The sequence below is a fragment of the Vigna unguiculata genome, chromosome 7, assembly GCF_037176805.1.
Source record: "Vigna unguiculata cultivar grain cowpea cultivar isolate G323 ecotype 2 chromosome 7, ASM3717680v1, whole genome shotgun sequence".
NCBI lineage: Eukaryota > Viridiplantae > Streptophyta > Magnoliopsida > Fabales > Fabaceae > Vigna > Vigna unguiculata.
The window spans coordinates 28016040-28038798 of record NC_140798.1 but is presented as its reverse complement, the minus strand read 5'-3'; the positions used below and the strand labels follow the sequence as shown (position 1 = coordinate 28038798).

General features: G+C 31.7%; 3 protein-coding genes across 4 annotated transcripts; all 3 read left to right on the top strand.

The window, feature by feature from the left end:
* Positions 1–4548: 4548 nt before the first annotated feature.
* On the top strand, positions 4549–6940 carry LOC114192416 (uncharacterized). Of its 2 annotated transcripts, none has more exons than XM_028082131.2 (6): positions 4549–4846; positions 4915–5109; positions 5390–5704; positions 6251–6412; positions 6494–6571; positions 6645–6940. In XM_028082131.2, the coding sequence occupies exons 1-6, from the start codon at positions 4799–4801 to the stop codon at positions 6750–6752; spliced, it is 906 nt and encodes a 301-aa protein (XP_027937932.1). In that variant the 5' UTR covers positions 4549–4798; the 3' UTR covers positions 6753–6940. The 2 variants fall into 2 exon arrangements, with proteins under 2 accessions (XP_027937932.1, XP_027937931.1); XM_028082130.2 differs by having other exon boundaries at positions 4582–4846; positions 6488–6571.
* Positions 6941–9673: 2733 nt separating this feature from the next.
* Positions 9674–11916, top strand: LOC114191671 (uncharacterized). The gene is made up of 6 exons (XM_028081005.2): positions 9674–9905; positions 10006–10242; positions 10316–10627; positions 10877–11038; positions 11470–11553; positions 11625–11916. The coding sequence occupies exons 1-6, from the start codon at positions 9876–9878 to the stop codon at positions 11730–11732; spliced, it is 933 nt and encodes a 310-aa protein (XP_027936806.2). The 5' UTR covers positions 9674–9875; the 3' UTR covers positions 11733–11916.
* Positions 11917–12094: 178 nt separating this feature from the next.
* LOC114191672 (uncharacterized) lies at positions 12095–14667 on the top strand. Its single transcript, XM_028081006.2, has 7 exons — positions 12095–12539; positions 12595–12798; positions 12892–13113; positions 13198–13488; positions 13704–13865; positions 14235–14318; positions 14393–14667. Exons 2-7 carry the CDS (start codon positions 12769–12771, stop codon positions 14498–14500), a joined length of 897 nt encoding a protein of 298 aa, XP_027936807.1. The 5' UTR covers positions 12095–12539; positions 12595–12768; the 3' UTR covers positions 14501–14667.
* Positions 14668–22759: the final 8092 nt, after the last annotated feature.

Below are 22759 nucleotides of genomic sequence, written 5' to 3'. Positions count from 1 at the left end.
CCATTTTTTTTATTTAAAACAACCAAATCATAACTAATTAAATTTTACTAATAAAATAAATATAAATTAAATTTTATTATATTGTATTTAAAAAAAGTAATAAAGGATGATTTTATTAAAATATGTGATGATGAAATATAATAACTATAACCGTAACAACTATTTTATATTTTAGAATATTAGTATTAAATCCCGAACTGCTATACAAGTAGAAGACAAGGAACAAATAATCAGACCTGCTGTAGTTATATTATTTAGGTTTTCAGATATATAAAAAAAAAAAATACATTCCAATCAAGGTATTAATTTATTTATAATTATACTTCAAAGTATTCACATAGTAATACTAATATTTACCTCGCATGATTATCTTATCATAAATATCCATCTTATGATAAGGAAAAACATACATAGAAAACCAAATTTTTTTATTTAAAACAACCAAATCATAACTAATTTTTAATAATATAACAAATATAAATTAAATATTATATTATTATTATATTAAATATTTTTAATTAAGGCAATAATACTGTAGATGATTGTATTAGAAGATCGGTGGATAAATATAATAACTATAAATAAATGTCACAACTATTTTATATTTAAAATTTTTTTGGCTACATAGATCAATATCAAGTTTAGATATTTCATTTATTGTATTGATATATAATTAAATTATATATTATGATTCAAGTTTTAATTGTTGTAAATTGAAATGTCTCACAATGTTCATATTTTTTTGGTATTAATTTAATTTGATTAACTTTTATTTATTAAAAGATAAACTTTGTTAACACAATATATTTATTTTAATATTGTTAATCTATTATTAATATAAGTTTGTTAATGTATATGCATTTATATTATACTAACTAGCGAAAACACAGGCACGATGTAACGTCCCATTTAATAAATAAACTTACTTAAATGACACGTCACACAATATAATAATACAAGCAAAGATACGGAGTAAAGACTCACTCCTTAAAGGTACCCAAGAGTTATAAAAGTAAATCCTGAGGCACACTACGATGCCAATACAAGACAAGGTACAAGGTCTAATGTAACCAGAAACACAGTACCACTCAATAAAATACATGGGCCATAACCCTAGCAAAAGACATAAAGAGCAGAGCCCAAGTCCAGTCGACTAAGCAGCGGAACCATCACCTCCCTGTTGACCACGGGTGTTCCTCGCATCTGCGCACATCAACAAGTTGATGATCATCGCAAAAGAGAGAACCACACAGTAAAACACACAACAAATAACAGAAGGGTAAGCTAGAGCCAAATATAGTTTTATCATGCAATCAGATACACTTTCGCATTCATATAATATAGTCGGATTCAGCGAATGCTTGCACTTGTGGTGGATTTCTCTGCTCACCCCGAGCTAAGTGTTACAATGTCTCAATCTCTCACACACAATGTTAGCCCTTAATGAGTTTCAGGCCTCCTACTACTCTCACCACAAGAATCAGTCCGCTCTAAGTGAGACTAACTGACTCCTTAGGGTGTCAAGATGCAACCATACCTTGAATCCTTACCAAATTATATACATGGGGCACACCATGAACTCCCACTAATAAGGATTATGGAATTACGTCCCGACCACTGAAGCACCACCATGAGGTCTCACCTAGAGACTCATGGACTTAAGTACTGACCACATACCAATCATACTCAAACAACCAAGTAATATTTATCATGCATATACATCTCATGTCAACCTTTATAACCAACCTCTTTCATATTCCAGGTCAAACCCATACCAACTCATCATCCTCCATCCATGAATATAGGATTTTACCTCATATCAATACCATGCCACTTTCATAACCAACCAGTTCATGTTCACTACATGCCAAGAATTATTCAAGTTCATCATTCACAACTCATACACCCTCTCACTCATGCATATTCATTCGCCTCATGTCATTATATAATAATCCAATCAAATACATGCCAAGCATCCAAGAATAGAGAAAATATCAAACCAGGACGCACTCTCGCCCAGCTCTTCGCTCAGGCTGAAGGGTCTCGCTCAAGCGAGAGGGACTCTCGCTCAGGTGAGCTCCCTTCGCCTAGGGAGGACAACGGGACGGGTAGTGATGGAAAATTCTATTATCTTCAGTATCTTCCTTTTTATCTTTTAAAAAAATTCTATTATTTTATTCCTCATCAGTATACGTTGTTTGAAAAAAAGAGTTTATGACTAAAAAATAATTTATCAAGATATAATAGAAAATTGAGAATATAATAACTATAACCGTAACAACTATTCTATATTTTAGAATATTAGTATTAAAAAAACAACAATTTGTGTGCTATCACGAATTGCTATACAAGTAGGAAGACAAGGAACAAATAATCAGACCTGCTGTAGTTATATTATTTAGGTTTTCAGATATAAAAAAAAAAATATGCATTCCAATCAAGGTATTAATTTATTAATTTATTTATAATTATACTTCAAAGTATTCACATGGTAATACTAATATTTACCTCTCATGATTATCTTATCATAAATATCCATCTTATGATAAGGAAAAAGATATATAGAAAACCAAATTTTTTTATTTAAAACAACCAAATCATAACTAATTTTTAATAATATAATAAATATAAATTAAATATTACATTATTATTACATGAAATATTTTTAATTAAGACAATAATACTGTAGATGATTCTATTAGAAAAATCGGTGGATAAATATAATAACTATAAATAAACGTCACAACTATTTTATATTTTAAATTTTTTTGGCTACATAGATCAATGTCAAGTTTAGGTATTTCATTTATTGTATTGATATATAATTAAATTATATATTATGATTCAAGTTTTAATCGTTGTAAATTGAAATGTCTCACAATGTTCATATTTTTTTGGTATTAATTTAATTTGATTAACTTTTATTTATTAGAAGATAAACTTTGTTAACACAATATATTTATTTTAATATTGTTAATCTATTATTAATATAAGTTTGTTAATGTATACGCATTTATATTATATTAACTAGGAAAAACACAAGCGCGACAATAAAAAGCTTCGGACATTACCATATTTTATAATTAATTTTTAAAATAGTTATTAAATATAAAATTAAAAACACAAAAGAAGATTTTAGATAATCGTTAAAGACAGTAAAGATCTGTAAAATAACGTTTAAAGATAAATTATTTACAAAATAATCACTTTTTAAAATAATAATTAAGAGTAAAACTGAACAAATAAAATATGGACACAAAAGCGGGTACCTTCTTTATGTATTGTTATAAATATATAATTAATTTTTAAAATAGTTGTTAAATGTAAAATTAGAAAAATAAAATATGTACACAAAAAAAGTTTGTAAAATAACCGTTAAAGACAAAAAAAGATTTTTAAAATGACAGTTAAAGATAAATTATTTATAAAATAATTAATTTTTAAAATAATAGTTAAGGAAAAAATTAAAAAAACAAAATGTGAGAGTATCATCTTTAGCACAATAACTCAATTTGAAAATATATTATTGAATCTAAAGATCTTATTAAATTTAAATTTAAATATTACATGCTAACAAATAACTTGAAAAATAAAATATAAAATACAGGTGATTTATGGTTAATATTTTACAAATAATCCCAACAATTAAAGGTACGCAATTCATTATTACTGAAAATTGAAATTTGACTTTTTAAAAGTTCTCATAGGTGATTGTTGAAGTCCTCTCTACAGGTAACATCTCATATGTCTCTTCTATAGCTAGATACGAAGACACACCCCGCAACACCATAATATCCGTCTAGGAGAATTAATAATTAGGTAAGGCAATATTTGTGTCTCATAATAATCTATTATTATTCTGGAGTAACAATTTATTTCTTTAAAATATAAGATATTAACTATTACGGTATAAGATGTTAACATAAACTTACTTGGTGTGATTAACGATGGTTGTAATGTTCTTTATTTAACTAAAAGCAATGTAGTAAAGGAAAACACACTTGTGCGACTCTTCCTTGTTGAAACCAATTGGGACTCGTGTTTTTCCTCTCCGACCCACCATAATACCTTGAGTGTTTCAATTCTCTCTTTTTCTTTTCACTTTCATACTGTCACGTCTTCTAAATATGATCTAGCACGTGTTTACCTTTTCTTTGATGACAACCCAAAAACAATTTTAACTACTACAAAAATTTCACACCAATAATTCATAAATATAATTATATAAAATTTGATGCACCTTCTTTAATCCAAAATCATAAATAATGTTTGTAATTTTTTATATACATTTTCACCTAAGATATTACCAATTTATATTGAAATTCATAATCAGAGACTCTTATAAATAAAGAATACAACTTCTATTACCTCTTTGTGTTGTCATAAATCAAGAAAAAGATAAATTATGTTTTCCTTGTTTGTTTTACCCACAGCCGTGTTTTGTAATGGACAAAATTGCCTTTTACTTATAAATACATGTAATCTAAAAATCTAAAATTATTGATTTGGTGGTGTACGACCACAAGTATTCTCCTCTCGTGATGCAACATGATATTTACAATTTTTTTTTTTTCATTTCATCATTTTCTATATATAGTAATAAAATATTGTGGACTCTAGTGATCATTATATGTTTATTTGGTAAAATTGAGCGTTATTGGTTCGTACAGAGAGCCGGGGAACTGTATATCGTAAGCGTTGGTTCTATTACTAATGCTCGTGGAACTCGTGGATACCGGTGGCTCGGGGGCATTGGTGTGCTGACCAATTTTTGTTGCTGACTCGAGTATTCTCTCGCATGTTGGTGCGACAAAAAATGGCTAAGAATCCTGTGAAATACTCTGTGGTATGTATGTCTTGTCTGTGAAATGAGATTTTTGTGAATTAGGTTTGTTCTCAATGTTACTAATGCAGGTTGACGCGTTCACCGATTCAGCTTTCAAGGGAAACCCCGCAGCAGTGTGTTTCTTGGAAGAAGAGAGGGACGAGGAGTGGTTGCAAGCGGTTGCCACCGAGTTCAATGTCCCTGTCACCTGTTACTTGACTCGCATTAAGGGAACCTCTACCAATCCACGTTTTCACTTCAGATATTTTACTCATCTTAACGAGGTCAATTTTTCACACAGTATTTTATAAATGTTGTTATTGTCTTCTAATCAGAGATTCATCTTAGAAAATTGTTTATTCACTTACTTCTTTAGTCGTGTTTTTCTATTGCACACGATGACAAGAAACTTTATCGGTAAAAGTTAGGGACCACACAGTATGCACATGCACTCTCTTGCGGTTCACGAAGTTTTCTGCATTCTTGTTTTGTTTGATGATGTTCAATTTTGAGCCCCTCTTGGTTGCAAATATGTTATTTGAGAATCCAAACATCACTATACAGGTTAAAATTTGTGGCCATGCCACATTAGCCGCTGCACACAAACTATTTTCGTCTGATTTTGTGGATACCAATATTATCGAGTTTGATACTCTATCTGGAGTAGTGACTGCCAAAAAGATCACAGCCATTGATAAATGTAATGGTGCCTCCAACTTGCAAAATGGTGTAGTTCGTGATGGATTTTATATCGAAGTAGATCTTCCTGCTCACCCTATTATAGAATGCAACTTCGATGAGACTTCACAAATTTCAGGGGCATTGAATGGTGCTTCAATTATTGATATAAAGAGGACACAAATCGGTGATGACATACTGGTAATTCTTATACCGTATCCCTTCTATTTTTATTATAGATAATAATATTTTGATTTATCCCTCTAATTACTTTTCAATTATTTATTTTAATTTTTTAATAATATAATATAATAATTTAAAAATAATTAAAGTAATAAATTAAAAATAAAAAAAAAAATTAATTAAAATATTATTATCTCTTTATTATTTCCTAATTCCTATGGGTTACAGTTCAATTACTTCCTGGCATCGGGTGAAGACACTTTTCACCGATGCTACCTTTTATGCATCCTTCCTACTATCCTATGATGTAGTACGGATAGAACGCTAGACAAGACACATGACACGTAATTTAAAAAAGAAAATGTCACGGAGACACATATGACATATCTATATATTATATTATTTTGAATAATTTAATTTAACAATTAATATTAATATTTTTAAATCCATCTATTCGATATCCAAAAAGGAGACACACCATTTGAGACGTGTGAGGCTTCATAAGTGTGTGTTTCGAACAACATGAAGACATGGAGCCTTAAGAAGTTTTATCATTTCTCTTAGGTTGTAGTTAGATCTGGAGAAAATGTGACAGAAGTAGAGCCCCAATTTGATGCAATAAGTAAATGTCCTGGAAGGGGGGTAATTGTTTCGGGAGTTGCTCCTCCAGGGTCAGGATTTGACTTCTACAGCCGGTTCTTCTGCCCAAAAGATGGAGTGAATGAGGTAATTATTAATGTTCCTACAATTACATTTTGAAGGCAAGTCCATTTGGATGAATGAGATGCTATTTACTTTCAGGATCAGGTGTGTGGGAGTGCACACTGTGGGTTGGCATCGTACTGGAGCAAGAAGTTGGGGAAATGTGATTTCAATGCTTATCAGGTATTTTCCTTCTCTGGTTCGTTGTGATTATCTTTGTTATTATGGCACTAACAAGTAAATTACACTCGAGCAGGTATCAGCCAGAGGAGGAATTCTGAAAATTCATTTTGATGAGAAAAGGCAAAGAGTGCTTTTGCGTGGGAAGGCCGTAACGGTGATGGAAGGGTGGGTTATGGTCTAGTTCTCTCCCTACCACTACAGAATACGTACTTGTTCACTTCAATAAAGCGTCTCTTCTCTTTATTGCTTGCTTGTTATGATAACTTCATGTGTTAGTTTGGATTGTTGTGATATATTGCCTTACGCGGTGGACCATCTCCAATTTCGTACTTTACTTCCATAAATAAAATCTTACAATTATTTTAATTATTTTTTTAATCTCAATTTAAGAGTGAATTTCAAATTTAATCCATAAGTATCCAAATTTATAATTATCCGAGTTTATCTTACTTTAAATATATTGTAATGAATTTATGTCAAATTTAAATTCATAATTTTTCATTTTAAGTCTAATTCATTTGATTAGATTTATATCGGATGATTTTTTAAATTTTGAAAATTTAAAATCTAAGACAAATTTCATTCAATTCAAGTTGTGAAATGTTAAGTCACACATGACTAAATCAAGTTGGGTCAAGTTCATACAAGATCAAGTCAAGATAGGTTCGAGTCATGCAAGGTTAGGTCAGAAAAAGTCCAAGACAAGACAAGTTGGATTGACTCCACGTCAAAGTCAAGTTATGCTAGATCAGACCTAGGTTAAGTTGGGTCAAGCCAAACCTAAGTTAGATTGGATTAAGCCAAATTCAAGTTAGGTTGGATCAAACCAAGTCAGACGTAAGTCAAGCTAGGTTAGGCCAAATCAAGGTTACTCTTAGCTAGGTTGTTCAAGTCATTTTAGATTGGGTTACAAGTTGGTCAGGTTGCATTGAGTTGGACTCAAATTAGGCCGAATTAGGGCCAACCCACATTACGAGTAGTCAGGCCAAACCCAAGTTAGGCCAAGTCAATAGATCCTAGGTTAAGCTAAGCCAAGTCAAGTTGATTTGATTGGAGTATTCAAGTCAACTCGGATCCACATCAAATTGAGTAAGCTTGAACTTAGGCCAAGTTCAATCATCCCGAGTCCACTTAAAGTTGAATCAACACGACCCACTTCAGGTCGAATAAGCTCAAACCCAATTTGTGTTAAGTTAGGGCACACACACAAAAGGAAGAATAGATTTGAGACCAAGTTAGGCCAGGTTGGGTTAAGCTAAAACGAGTCATGCCAAAGTCGAGTTAAGTTGGACAAGGCTTAGATTGAGCCAAGTCAACCAAGATCCACATTTAGTTTAGTAGGTTCCAATGCATATTGGCTTAAGTCGATGCAAGGGTCAATTGAGTTGGCTTAATCCTAGGTCAATCTGTACGTAATAATGTGTAGGTAATTCAATTTCTTGTAGTAACTTGGTCCACACCAAGTCGAGTTAGAACAAGCCATGCCAAGCCAAATTGAATCTAGACCTAGTCAAACAAGCTAGAGCAAGTGTGTAAGGCTCAAGTTAGGTTGAGTTAAGCTCGACCCAAGTTGGGTTCAACCCAAGCTATTTTTTTTTTTATTTATGTCAATCAAAATCTATCGCATTTATTTCTTCAACTAACGCTAATCAAGTTTTCTACAATAGCACCCTTACCTTCTTTATTTTCATATGTAACACATTGTTCTCCATATTTAATTGTATAGCACAATTTTAAGTTTAGGTCAGAATTCAGTCTCCAAAGAATGAAATTCTGGTCCATCGTTGTCGAAATACCAGCCGGAATTTAGTTTTCCTAAAACTGAATACTGAACTAGTTTTTAAATTTTTATTTTATTTTTGAATTTTACTAAAACAAAGGAGAAGGAAAAAAAAAGTTATATGTTTTTGTGATGAGAAAATATTTATTTATATTGTTGGATTTTGTTAAATTATACTTTTTAAATATTTTTTTTATTGTTTAAATATGGTAGAAGAAAACAAAATTGGAGAGAAGAAGAAAAGTTCTCACATTTATGGTGTTCTACACGATGTTCATGAATCCCACATGAAAACATCCATCCAACATAGAAAAACTACAAACAAAAGTAGTTAAATATGGTAGAAGAACAAAAAATCACAAAAAAGAAAAAAAAGTTATTACCATTTTGATATTCATCACGATGCTCATGAATTTGAGAACAAAACATCAATCCAACACACAAATTCAACAAAGAAAAGTAGTTAAATAGGGTAAAAAAACACAAATCAAAAAAAAAACAAAAAACTAACACAAAATCGAAGAGAAGAACAACATTAGTGTAATAGAGATGAAGAACAAAGAGTGATTAATTAAGAGAGAAGAAAAAAAAGTCTGAGAAACAGAAAGGAAGAGAGGAGGCTGAGAGGAGGAGAAAAATGAGACGAATTTTATTTCAGCTTAGAACAAATGTTAAATAGGCGTTATTTTTTTTGGGTAAAAACAATTTGAATGTATTTGTTAAAAAATAATAAAATATTACAAATTTTCCCATTATTAAATTCTCAATTATATATTAGATTAGATTTCTATAAAAAGATGGTGAGGTGACCGTAAAATTTACATATAATATTATATATAATAATTTTAACTTGCCAAATGATTACAGGATTGTTCAACTTGAAAAACTATAATTGAGTATTTAAAAAGAACTATGTTTTATTTTATTTTAAATTAACTTAAGTAAACTTTAAAAGGATTTAAAAAAAAAAACTATATAATTATATTTTAAATTGACTCAAGTAAACTTTAAAAAGATTATATTACTGTATTTTTAAAATTGAAAAACTTGACCAAATATATAGACAACAAAATAAATAAACAACAAAATGAATATGAGAAATATATATATATATATATATATATATATATATATATATATATATAAATATATATATATATATACACGACCGAAACTGCAATGATGTAGATGTGTTTCTAACACTACCCAATATGCAGTTGTTGGTTTTCTAAGTACAGAATATCCACTAAACTAAATTGTTGGAAAAATTTCCATCGTTTGTTTTCGACAAATTTCTATTGTAGAATATCCCTACCTTCCTACCTACTCTCTTTGGTCTTTCCTACCTACCCGAGATGGTACTACAACATATAAGTGGACTGCAATCATTTTTCTTTTCGGTGGCTGCTAGAGCGTTGACCCGTTTAACAGTTCAGACTCGAGAACTGATAGCCCCGTTTCTTCTTCTCTATCCTCTTCTGCGTTAGAAATTCTGTTGTGTTCTTCTGTTTGGCGTGTTTCTATATGGCAAAGAAACCTGTCAAATACTTTGTGGTATGTTGGTGTGTTTGAAGTGTTTGTTGTTAATTGTTATTAGTGCAATGTTGTGAATTGGGTTGTGTGGTCAAATCAACTTGTCTGAGTTTATAAACAGGTGGACGCATTCACTGAGGTACCATTCAAAGGGAACCCTGCGGCAGTGTGTTTCTTAGAGGAAGAGGAAGAGGAAGAGAGGAACCACCACTGGTTGCAAGCTGTAGCTGCTGAGTTCAACATCTCTCAGACTTGTTTCTTAACCCGGATTGTTGACTCTGATAATAACCCTCTTCACTCTCTCGATGCCACCTCCAATCCCCGTTTTCGCCTCAGATGGTTTACTCCTATTACTGAGGTCAGTTTTCTCAAATTCGACAAAATGCTTTGGTGGAACCATTGATAACATTATCTGGGTTACCCTTATGCAGGTTAAACTTTGTGGCCATGCCACATTAGCTGCTGCACACACACTCTTTTCATCTGGTTTGGTGCATACCAATATTATTGAATTTGTAACGCTATCTGGGCTATTAACTGCAAAAAGAATCCAACCAATCAATATCTCCGGTGCCTCAAACTTGCAAAATGGTGAAACTGAGGATGGTTTTTACATTGAATTGGATTTTCCTGCTGATCCTGTAACAGATTTCAACTTGGATCAAACATCACTACTTTCTGGGGCCTTGATCGGTGCTTCCATAATTGATATAAGGAGGACCCAAGTTACAGATGACTTACTTGTAATTCTTAAATCTTCTCTCTTCCATATTTACTACACCCATGATAAATATTTCCCAGAAAACAGAATATCCTTGCGTATGAGGAAGACCATATTTTCGTCATTATGTTTTAGATTCAAATTCATACTATCAGCTAACTTGCTTGATTAATGAAGAACAAATGTGTTACATATCTCATGTTACTTTTCTCTGCTGTGTTTTTAGCAATTGGTGCGCACTGAACATTATGAGACTTATTTAATTTCCTAGGTTGTCGTCAAATCTGGGGAAAATGTCACAGAAATAAAGCCACAGCTCGATGCAATAGTTAAATGTCCCGGAAGGGGAATAATTGTTTCGGGGATTGCTCCTCCGGGATCTAAATTCGACTTCTACAGTCGATTCTTCTGCCCAAAATTTGGAATCAATGAGGTTTGTGGATGAGATATTATGATTGTTATATTATATTTCTCTACTTGCGTTGGTGAGTTCTGCTTAATTATTGTGCCGTAAATATAGAAAGCAGAGCTAATGTAAAGTGTTGATTGACTTTTAACTCAACCATACTTATGCAATTTTTGAACTACATAATCCGTTAAAACTCTAGTTCTATTTCCTGTTGTTTGACCCTAATGCTATATATCATGTATCAGATCTGGGATCTAGTTTCACTTCTTTTAATTAAACGAAAGGAACTTTGGATCAAGATATAGACTATTTAATGTGCTACGTATTTTTACAAGGTCCACACTTAGGTCACTTAATGGAATGGGAAGGATATTAAAAGCAAGAGCAAGCATCATTGAAGTCCATTTTATAGAAAATATAATAAGTGAGACAATGTTACTGGTCTTAACTTTCAGGATCCTGCTTGTGGGACTGCACATTGTTCCTTAGCATGCTACTGGAGCAAGAAGCTGGGGAAATATGATTTGAATGCTTATCAGGTACTCTCCTTTCACTCGTTGGGATTATCTGTCTCATTGTCATACTAATTTGTAGATTACACTTCCAACAGGCATCATCCAGAGGAGCAATTTTCAATATTAGTTTAGATGAGCAGAACCAAAGAGTTCTTTTGCGTGGGAAAGCTGTTACAGTGATGGAAGGGTGTGTTCTGGTCTAGTTTTTGTTATAGCATTGCAGATTATGTAACCATAATTGAAATGGTAGTACTGAAGTTTATGAAGCATTATCCCAGCAAATCTTTTTATGATACAGTTACCCCTCAAACCTGATTGTGTTTGTGAAGTTTAATAATGCAGGTACTACTGAGTACAATGATAGAGAGGAGATTTGATAACGTAAAAGACACAACATCTGTAGTATTTATAAAACTTTGTCCATCACAGATTTCAAAAGAAAAAAAAACAACATGGAAACATAGTAACAAACGTGATACTAAAACTTCAACACAAGTGTTTTGATAACTGTTACGCCGTGGGTAATTTGTTTCTGCATATCTCATATTATACCCGATCTTCCAACACTCCCCACGAAATGAAAAGTTCTATCAACGCTATGTATTGCAGCTAGCCAAGTATAGAGACAATATGCACATACATTTCTATGCTGTAAATTTAAGAAGCAAATAGAAGTATATGCATGTTAATATTGGATTCCCAAACTGTTGAGTTTTGTTACTGTCCAACACGAGACTTAATTTCCATCACACACTCCAACAATCTCAGACAGAGGAAAAGGGTAGATTCGTAATATATTCGCTAGTTATCTTTCATTTTCATCATATTTGTTTTGGAAATCTAATTATCAAGTTCTGAAAATTCTATCAACAGAATCACTAAATTAAAAAAAAATGTAGTCATATTTGAAACGTCAAAATCGATACATGTCACTATATTTTAAAGACACAACATCAACAAAAATTCACAAAAGAATTCAAATTCCATTTTTCATCCCTCGGCCTACCCTGGTGAGTTCTCTTGCTCCTCTGGATAAGTTTCTCCCTCTCATAGTGTGTTTCTCAGTTCTGAACAGGTGGACGCATGCACAGAATCAGCTCAAATAGCTTCTTTAGCAAAATATAAATACGACCAGACAAACACGTTTGGATCTGGACTGTGTAAGAGCCTTGATTTGAAAGGTTCTAACAGTTCGGAGTTGAGTGATAACCGCTTCTCTTTTCTAAGATTGTCGATTCTATGGCAAAGAAACCTGTTAAATACTTTGTGGTATGTATGGTTTTACATGAACTATGTTAATTTTTTATTCTTACTGTCTATCGTGAAGTAGCTTGTGAGCTTAATGTCTGGATAAACACCCAGGTGGACGCGTTCACCGAGTCGGCGTTCAAGGGGAACCCTGCAGCAGTGTGTTTATTGGAAGAAGAGAGGGAGGAATCATGGATGCAAAGCCTAGCAACCGAGTTCAATCTCTCTGAGACATGCTACTTGACTCGGATTATAGACTCCGACAGATCTGATATCTCATCCAATGGATCCTCAAATGATCGTTTCCACCTCAGATGGTTCACTCCCACTACAGAGGTGAATTTAGGTTTCATATTCAGTGTCCTTTTCTTTTTGTGGAAATTATGTTCACATTCTTGGTGTCTTGTCTTGTCTTCCCAGGTTGAACTTTGCGGCCATGCCACGTTAGCATCTGCACATGTTCTTTTTTCATGTGGTTTGGTGAAGTCCAATATTATTGAATTTTTCACTCTGTCTGGAGTTCTAACTGCCAAAAAGGTCCCAGGGAACAATGAATCAGGGGCCCCAGATGATGGGTTTTTCGTTGAATTGGATTTCCCTGCTGATACAGTTGCTGAGTTCAATGATGCTGACATTTCGCAAATTTCGGCCGCTTTGAATGGTGCCCATGTTATTGATGTAAAGAGGACAACCATTGGAGATAACCTCTTGGTAATTCCTTGTATCTGTTCCTGATTTCTGTTTTGTTTTTTGGCACCACCAAACAAGCTCATTAGTTTGTGGCTGCTAAGCCATTCTCTAAAGTAACAAAATGTTCTGTTCAAAGATATGATGTGATTTATATTGAATATTGGAAAATGGCATGTTGGATTTGAATCGTGAAAATTTGATATTGAGTGAATGATGAAGCTAATGATGTTTCATAGGTTGAACTTGCTTCAGGAAAAGCAGTTGCAGAACTACAGCCAGACATTGGTGCAATAGAAAAATGTCCTGGAGGAGGCATCTTGGTCACTGGGACTGCTTCTCCAGAGTCTGGATTTGATTATTATTGTCGAACTTTCTTTCCCAAATTTGGAATCAATGAGGTAATATATATGTTTAGTACGAGCTAGCTTGTGTTTGTGATGTCAAGTGGTTGAAATAGTATAAATCTCTATTGTGTCCCTTGGTAATAAATCTCTAAAAAGTTTTTGACAAATCTCCAATGCATTAGATTAACATTCAATGCATCTGGTAACTAATTTCTAATCCCGAAGTTGCTAATTATCATTTTTTTTTCCTCTCATTTGGTATCTGATGTATATGTAGCTTTTTTTTTATCTGATTAGAAAGTAGCATTTTACATGAGTAGATTGAAAATGATCTGTATAACTTGTATGAGAAAGGTTTGTTCCGATCTTTTATTGTAAAAAATTAGTTAGGGAGATGTTGAAACACTTGTTGATTTGCTTCAGGATCCTATCACTGGAAGTGCACAATGTGCCTTGGCGCCTTACTGGGCCAAAAAACTGGGGAGATGTGATCTCAGTGCTTATGCGGTAGTCTTTTCTCTTCACTTTTTGGTATATTATGGTTATTTGTCATAGTAAATTTGTGGGTTACTTTTGAGCAGGCATCATCGAGAAGTGGAATTGTTCACGTTCATTTTGATAAACAGAGAAAAAGGATATTCATGCGAGGAAATGCTGTAACTGTCATGGATGGGAATGTTCTGATTTGAATTCCAAAGTTATTTTAACATTGCAAAGAAAAATAGACCCAGAAACTGTAACTGGGTTAATAGTCAGGAATTTGATTTTTATACCTGAGATTTATAATCTCAGGTTGATGATTTATATAGATTGGATAAATACCTTTGTGAGATGAGAAGTTTTACATTAGAGAAAATTGTTTTAGTGATTACTTTTTTATTTTATTATAGAAGTGTTGAAAAATGCTGAGAAAAACGTCAACAAGATCGATTTCATGATATGTGGATGTTGATTGTCATTAAAGACTTATTTTAGTAAATTGTGTAAGCTTCGAAGATAGCATCTAAGATACAATAAAAATTTCTCATCTGAAGAACTCAAAACTCTAAAAAGAAAAATACTTTTGTAATATTTAAATTTCATATAAGCATAGTCATATTTTTATCATTTTTATCAAAATTAGTTCATTTTCTTTTTTTATTACATTATGATTTGTTGTTTGTTTCGTTTCTGTTTTTATATTTTATTTTAAGTATAGTTTTTATACTTAGTTTATTTAAAATGAATTTTTGTTGGCTATTACTACGAAAATGCATAAAATTAATTGTTTTCTTTTAAAAAAACGTGCATGTACCATTTGTTAAGGAAAAAAAAAAAACTTAATTATCTTGGTGGGAAAGTTTCAACTTAATTCCCGTTTTATTTTAGTATCAATTGCATCTTAAAATTTGTTAAAATACTGGTCATTTTTGTTAATTTTCTAGAAACAAGACGTAAATTGTAAAAGATTTTGATGAATTGATTGATGTAGATAATAAAAAATTAATTTTATTTATTTTAATATAAAATATATTAAAATAAAATAAAAGTAATTACTTTTATTATTTTTAATTATAATAATAAAATATATTATAAAAATTGAAGTATGATGTATTATGATTGAGTGAAAAGATATTAAATATTTTATTATATTTTATTTAATTTTAGTTGTTTATTATTTTTAATTTTAGGAAATCTTCATTCCAAGAAAATATCAAGTTCTAAGTTGAAAGTTGAGTATCAAGAGAAAACCTGAGGTAAACCTCCATTGGTGATCACCAACGTGGTTACCCAAGCTTAAAAGAAAATCTACTCATGAAGGAAACCTCTATGGTTGATCTTCATAAATGCAAGCTAGAGCACAACTTAATTTTCTATACTGGAAATGTCTATGTGATTATCATATTGATTTTGTAGTAAATCATTTTAGAGAGAAACCCCATAATTAGCTTTAGTTCTTATCTATGATGCACGGATACGATACATATCTAATACGTCGATAAGTTTGTTTTGAAAATAATAGAATATGATACGTGATGGATACGTGGTATATGAATATTGAAAAGTGTACAATAATTCTTAAAAACATAACAAATATATTTGTTATTGTGTGAATCCAAATTAAAACTATATGTACTAAAGTTGTCAACATAAAAAATATAAATTATTGTCATCATAAAAGTACCACTACAAGAAAACTCTTAAATAATGACCAATTTTAGTAACCAAAATTATGTTAGAGACCAGTTTCATAATTAGAAATCAACTTAGAGATAAACTATTTTGGTAACCAAAACCTTGGTAGCTAATGTTGTTGACCAATTAAGAAACCAATTTTGGTAGTCAAAACCTTGGTAGTTAATGTTAGTGACCAATTTAGAAATCAATTCATAATAAAAATTATTTTAATTATCAATTTAGAGACCAATTATATTTTTTTTAATTATTTTAGTTGTCAATAATTTTTAGTTTTTAAATTGGTACTTAAATTAGTCATTATATGGTGACTAATTATATTTTGTTATTAAAATTGGTCACTATTCAAATATTTTCTTGTAGTATACTACGACTTTATAAATTAGATACTTTATTTGTTAAGTATCGATAAAATATCCTAAAGTATCAGATACGGATACATGTCGGACACGGATACGTGACCCAAGTTGAAGTATCGGTGCATCATAGGTTCTAATTGTATATCTTTGTAAAGCTCTGGAAGGAGAAAAACTACTCTATGTTCTTATTGTATACATCATTATGAGAAGCTAATTCGTTCCTAGTAGAGATTGAATGTAACTTCTAAAATCTCTTTGTATTGCACCTGATTATATATTTATTATGTTCTTGTTTTATGTGTTGGTTACTTGATTTGTATTGATTGTGTTGGTAACTTGGTCAACCATCATGCCTCATCAACACTAGATGTAGAAACATCTAGTCTAGTGTTTAGATCCAATCAGGTCTCATAATGTTTTGCATATACCATATATGGATATGCGGCTTTAGTTGGTTTAAAGAATCTTGTTCTCAATGCAAGGGTTCCTCTACCTGGATGGGGACATCCTGCATCTAACACCCTTAGATTCTAACTCTCAAACATGAGGTTAGATCTATAAGTAAAGCGTACTTTCAGGAACATTAAGACAAAGAACTTAATTTATAGATAATTAAGGGCAATGCAGTAAAGTTAATTAGCCAAGTTCAATCACAACGCCTTAATCAGACTCACTTCTCTCAAACTTAGTTTTAGTCTATTTTCAACAATACTAAACCAAAATTTTGACTATTGTTTCATTGCCAAACTTGGGTTAGATAATAGATTACTAATTTAGTTACCAAATCTCTATGGATATGACCTTGTTGTACTACAATTGACCAGTATTCTTGTTGGAGAAGTTAGACCCTCATCTAAGGTGCAAACACTCACCGCAAACCCAATCATAGTCATCACCAAGTTAATTTCAAAAGATTCCATTTTGTAAAATAAATAAAAAAATCCCAAAGCGATAAAGAACCCTCCAATTTGAGATTTCAGCCAAAAAGGCTTCAGTTGAATAGTGAACAATAATAGACACCACCAACAACTCCGTCCATGGGTTTCAAAGGAGAATATGAAGTGAGTTATATCTGTTGGTGTAAGAGTTGAGAAATTTAATTAAATAAATAAATGTGGGTAGTGGGAGCTTTTATGGTAATTAATGTTAGCTTTTATGACATGAAAAAGTATTAGCTCAAGTGATTAAGAGTACTTGGTTATATTAAGAGGACTTGGGTTCGAGTTTAATGTTTGCCATTTGTGTGTTATTTTAATTGTTTATTATTTTAATAATAAACACTTGAACATGATGAGTGATAATACAATCCTAAATTTATAGAAATTATAACAAAACATGAATTGGTTGATTAGTTATGCATTGGCTTGGCAATTATGTGGTCATGTGTTCAATCCTTGTTGAACACGAATTTAACTTTCTTTTTGGCATGAATGTGAAGGGCATAAACCCTAGCCGTTTAGAGAGCTGGAAAGGGTTGGAAGGACGGGAATTGAACCCGCGCATGGTGGATTCACAATCCACTGCCTTGATCCACTTGGCTACATCCGCCCTTATAGTAAAAATGATCTATATCTCAAATTCTACCTTTTCATTATCCTTTTTTTTTTCTAACAAAGGAAAAAAAAAGATAAGGAATCATTAAATCAATCAAAAATGTATGTATAAATCTATAGAAATCTAAAAAAAAGATTACTAATCCAATATCCAATATAAAGGAGCACTGTTTACTGAAAAATAGAGTTGCGAGTGGATTTAGAAGCCTATTAACATGTGGAAAAGGGGAAGGAGACAAGAAGTGGGTTTTGCTATCATCAAGGTTTACAAGAGTGGCAATTGGAAGCACGAAATCCAGGTTAGAGGAGCTCCTTTGCATGTACATTCATTTGATGATGTTTTCGTAACATGAGGTGTGATTGTAGTGCCTCTACATGATCAAAAGTAATATGTTTTCGCGTTTCTGGAAAATTTCCAAAAACTGCCTGGTACTTTGAAGGCCCGCCAGGCGATGCATGTGTGTTGAACCCATTTTGGGTTTTTAGTTGAATCACCTGGCGGCGAGGATGAAGTTGCCAGATGACGCGAACTATGGTGGATGCTTTTGTGATGTTCTTTGGATTATGTGCTAATTATGAGTTCCTAGAAATTTTTTTAAGTACATCTATATGGATGATGTTGATTAAATGATCATAATTACCTTATTGATGTTCATGATGATTGAATAGGCGTACATAACATGAAGGGTCCATCTTGGGTTTGGGGGTAAATTGTTAATATGATTTGGGGAGTTTAATCATGGTGAAATTGAGAGTTTATGATTTTATGTGATGAATATGCATGCATGAAAATTGAATGGCTATGACTTTATGCATTTGATTGACTGAAATTTGAATTGGGGGTTTAGGGTTCTTCATGGGTGCAGGAAAATTCTGGGTTCTGCCTAGAACATGATGAGCCGCCTAGCGGCCAGTATGCACCACTAGGCGATAACGTGGCAGAAGAGGTGATTTGCAGTCATTAACTATTTGGGGGTGTTTTGGATCTTGTTGTGGTTCCTTATGACCATGCAGAGGGTAGTTATAGGAACTGGATAAACTATAGCATTGTGATTATATTGAAAGGTATGTAGATGGTAAAATTGGTGAAGTGTGTGAAATTGGCGGCGCTTAGGCAACGCTAGGCGATAGTGCAGAGGGCAGTGTGCTTTTTTGGATTGCGTTTTTCGTGTTTGTGATGTTGGGCTTGGACCAGGAGATGCTTGACTATGTCATGAGCGGGTAAGTTCATGGCTGGTGGTGAACACGTGATAATATGAGTGTGGAGGTTCATATTATGATGCCCTCATGTGAGGATACGAGCGGGGAGGTTCATATGTTTCGTGCTCATCCTTGAGGGTTGTAGCGAGCGGGGAGGTTCGTAGTTGTTGGATCACGTGTGTTGGACTACGGGTAGGGAGGTCCGTAGAGTTGGACTACGAGCGGGAATGGTCGAAGAGGCAGGACCATGAGCGGGCAGGTTCGTTGAAACATGTATATTCTGGGTCCATGGTCAAGTAATTGCTTGTGTGATTTGGAGGTGCATGGTCTATAAGGCTTTGGGTGATACCTTAAGGATTAAATTTGTTGTAGCATTCCTTGGGTTGTGGCTTAGAATGGTATCCCTTGAGTTGTGGCTCGGGATATAGAGTAAACACGTGGCATTCCTTGAGTTGTGGCTCAAATTGGCGAGTGTTGCCAATGTGAGTGTGCGAGTTATGGCTTGTACGAATGGGTCCAAGAAGATTTCACTCTTTGGCGTTAGCAGACGAATTTGGTAGTCTTGGGACAATTATGAACTATGGTTCGTATTGGGAACTCCACCTGTTGTTATGGAGTGTGGTCCGTAGCAAGTTTCTCGCACCTGTTCTATAAGTTGTGGCTTGTAGGTTGATGCAACAAAGGGTATCTTAAGGTTATCATCTAAATAAGTAGAACATGGATAACATGATGGTGGCCATCTGGTACGGAATCAAAAGATAGAGTTCCATTGATGGATATATATATATATATGTATATATATATATATATATATATATATATATATATATATATATATGTATATATATATATATACATGTATATATATATATATATATATATATATATATATACATGTATATATATATATATATGTATATATATGTATGTATATATACATACATACATATACATACACACATATATATATATATATATATATATATATATATATATATATCTGTTAGCTCACCTTATCTGCTTATGTTTGGCAATGACTAGAGCTGTCAAAACAGGTCACCCGACCCAACCCGGCTCGGCCCGCGACGGGTTGACCACTTAGTGGGTCAACCCAACCCGGCTCACTTATTAGCGAGCCAACGAAATTAGAACCCAACCCGACCCACCACGGGTTGGCGGGTTAAACCGGTTGGCTCACTAGCTCACTTAATTAAAAAAAAAAAACACAATTTTTTTTCTTCAATCTCAAGAAAACTAAATTATAATTCCGATTAAAAATCTAAATAAACTTCAATACAATCCAAATAAAATCCCAAACTATGTTAAACTCCAAATACAAACCAAAATCACAAAAATATAAATTACTATCTAACATCAAATCATTATTGTCATTTATCAAACTATAGTATTAGAATCTTGAATAAATAAATCCACAATATTTTTATCTTTTGAAACATATATAATATATAATATATAATGTATAATATATAATATATAATATATAATATATAATACATAATACATAATATATAATAAATAATACATAATATATAATACATAATACATAATACATAATACATAATACATAATACATAATACATAATACATAATACATAATACATAATACATAATACATAATACATAATACATAATACATAATACATAATACATAATACATAATACATAATACATAATACATAATACATAATACATAATACATAATACATAATACATAATATATATAATATATACATATATATATATATAGCAATTTGTGCAACTATTTTACGATTAAGAAGCAATTGCTTGGTGTATAGACTATTCATTAAATTATTATAAATATAAGATACTTTTTGATTCTCGCGAATTATTGCATTTATTCGACTAATCCATAAACCACGAAAATCTCTTTTTTTCCTATCTCTATCCCAATGAGCCGAAACTAAAGCTTTCAATTTCTATTGAGTAATAGTTCGGGTAAGTCTTGAATGAGCCCCACGAAAACTTGATATGAATAAACGAATTTTTGTCCTCCGTTTGTGAGCTATATATCCTCGTTTAATTCTGGTCATTTAATAAATGATATTTTCAGGAATAACTTTTTAATTTTTCAGTTATTCTTTTTTTCTTCCTAGTCTATTAATAACAAAAATGGATTCTTCCGATGTATAAAAAAGTTTCCAACGGCTCTTGCTACTATAACCGCCCCAACCACGATTTTTTATATTAAACATTTAACCTCAAAATCAGAAATTGTATAGATACTAGATATCAAATAAAATAAAAATAGTAAATGAAATAGGACACACATTTTTATAATGAATTGGTGGGTTCCTTCGTTTCTATGATTTTTGTTAGAAATGACCAGGTCCTCTCTATACACCGGAGCCTTTTTATTTTCATTTTTGATTCATTTAATGAATATTATTGTTAACTTGTACAGTTCACACTCTGTGGCTCTACCCATGCAATATTGAGTAAGTAGGTTTTTTCACAACGAAATCTAATTATATAGTAACGGTATTTAATTATGAAAATTTGCTGGGTAGCTGACCCTCTTATTCCATTCTTACAAAATCCATCAAAATACATTCATTAAGGACATACTTTATTTTTAATTGAAATAGTATTTTCTCCGCTTAACGGGTAACTTTTTTTTGTTACCGATGGGAAAGTCCTTCTCATATGAAATTGTAAATTTGTATTATTGATTTTGCACCAATCTAAACCATAAATTTGATACAAGATAGAAGAATGTAAATAATTATATAATTATATAGAAAAGAATTATATATTAAGTTAAGATAGTGTAAATATAATTTTTGCATTCACACTATCTTAACTGATTACCAATACTGATTACCAATACTGAAAAATTTTAATTTATTTTTTCTTTTATATATATATATATATATATATATATATATATATATATATATATATATATATATATTATGTATTATATAATATATATATATATATATATAATATACATATATAATATATAATATATAATATATAATACATAATATATATATATATAATACATATATATACATATATAATACATATATATAATATAATATATATATATATATATATATAATATATAATATAATATATATACATATATATAATATACATATAATATATATATATATATATATATATATATATATAACATACATATAATATATATATATATATTAATTAAATATTTAAAATTTATTGTGTGGGTTGGTGAGCCAATCCGGCTTATCACGGGTTGAACCCGAATGAACTGAGTTCTTAATGGGTTGGGTTCATTTTTAACCCGTACTGAAATTTGTAATTTTTTTCAACCCAACCCGACCCGAACCCGTGATGAGCCGGGTTGGCTCGCGGGTTATAACACATTTTGACGGCTCTAGCAATGACCATGTAATTCGTTACACGAGAGCAGATGATGTTGTAAGCGGTGCTGGTGAGGCATAGATCCGAAGAGGGGCTAGCTTGGAAAAAACCTTTATGATGTTTTCTTGTTTTATGGATTTTAAACATTTTGTAAATATTTATCTTACTAGACTCGTATTTCGTAATCAACAGTTACAGTTGTGGATTTTGGATTATTGCGGTTAAGGATGTCAAAAAAATTCGTATCCGCGGGTTTCCGCGGATAAAA

Excerpts from the sequence above, each read along its gene's own strand:
- LOC114191672 (XM_028081006.2), top strand. The coding sequence starts at position 12,769 with ATGGCAAAGAAACCTGTTAAATACTTTGTG. Across the intron at positions 12,799-12,891 it reads AACCTGTTAAATACTTTGTG|GTGGACGCGTTCACCGAGTC; the intron begins GTATGTATGGTT and ends ATAAACACCCAG. Across the intron at positions 14,319-14,392 it reads GTGATCTCAGTGCTTATGCG|GCATCATCGAGAAGTGGAAT; the intron begins GTAGTCTTTTCT and ends ACTTTTGAGCAG.
- LOC114192416 (XM_028082130.2), top strand. The coding sequence starts at position 4,799 with ATGTTGGTGCGACAAAAAATGGCTAAGAATCCTGTGAAATACTCTGTG. Across the intron at positions 5,705-6,250 it reads AAATCGGTGATGACATACTG|GTTGTAGTTAGATCTGGAGA; the intron begins GTAATTCTTATA and ends CATTTCTCTTAG. Across the intron at positions 6,572-6,644 it reads GTGATTTCAATGCTTATCAG|GTATCAGCCAGAGGAGGAAT; the intron begins GTATTTTCCTTC and ends ACACTCGAGCAG.
- LOC114191671 (XM_028081005.2), top strand. The coding sequence starts at position 9,876 with ATGGCAAAGAAACCTGTCAAATACTTTGTG. Across the intron at positions 9,906-10,005 it reads AACCTGTCAAATACTTTGTG|GTGGACGCATTCACTGAGGT; the intron begins GTATGTTGGTGT and ends GTTTATAAACAG. Across the intron at positions 10,243-10,315 it reads GGTTTACTCCTATTACTGAG|GTTAAACTTTGTGGCCATGC; the intron begins GTCAGTTTTCTC and ends ACCCTTATGCAG.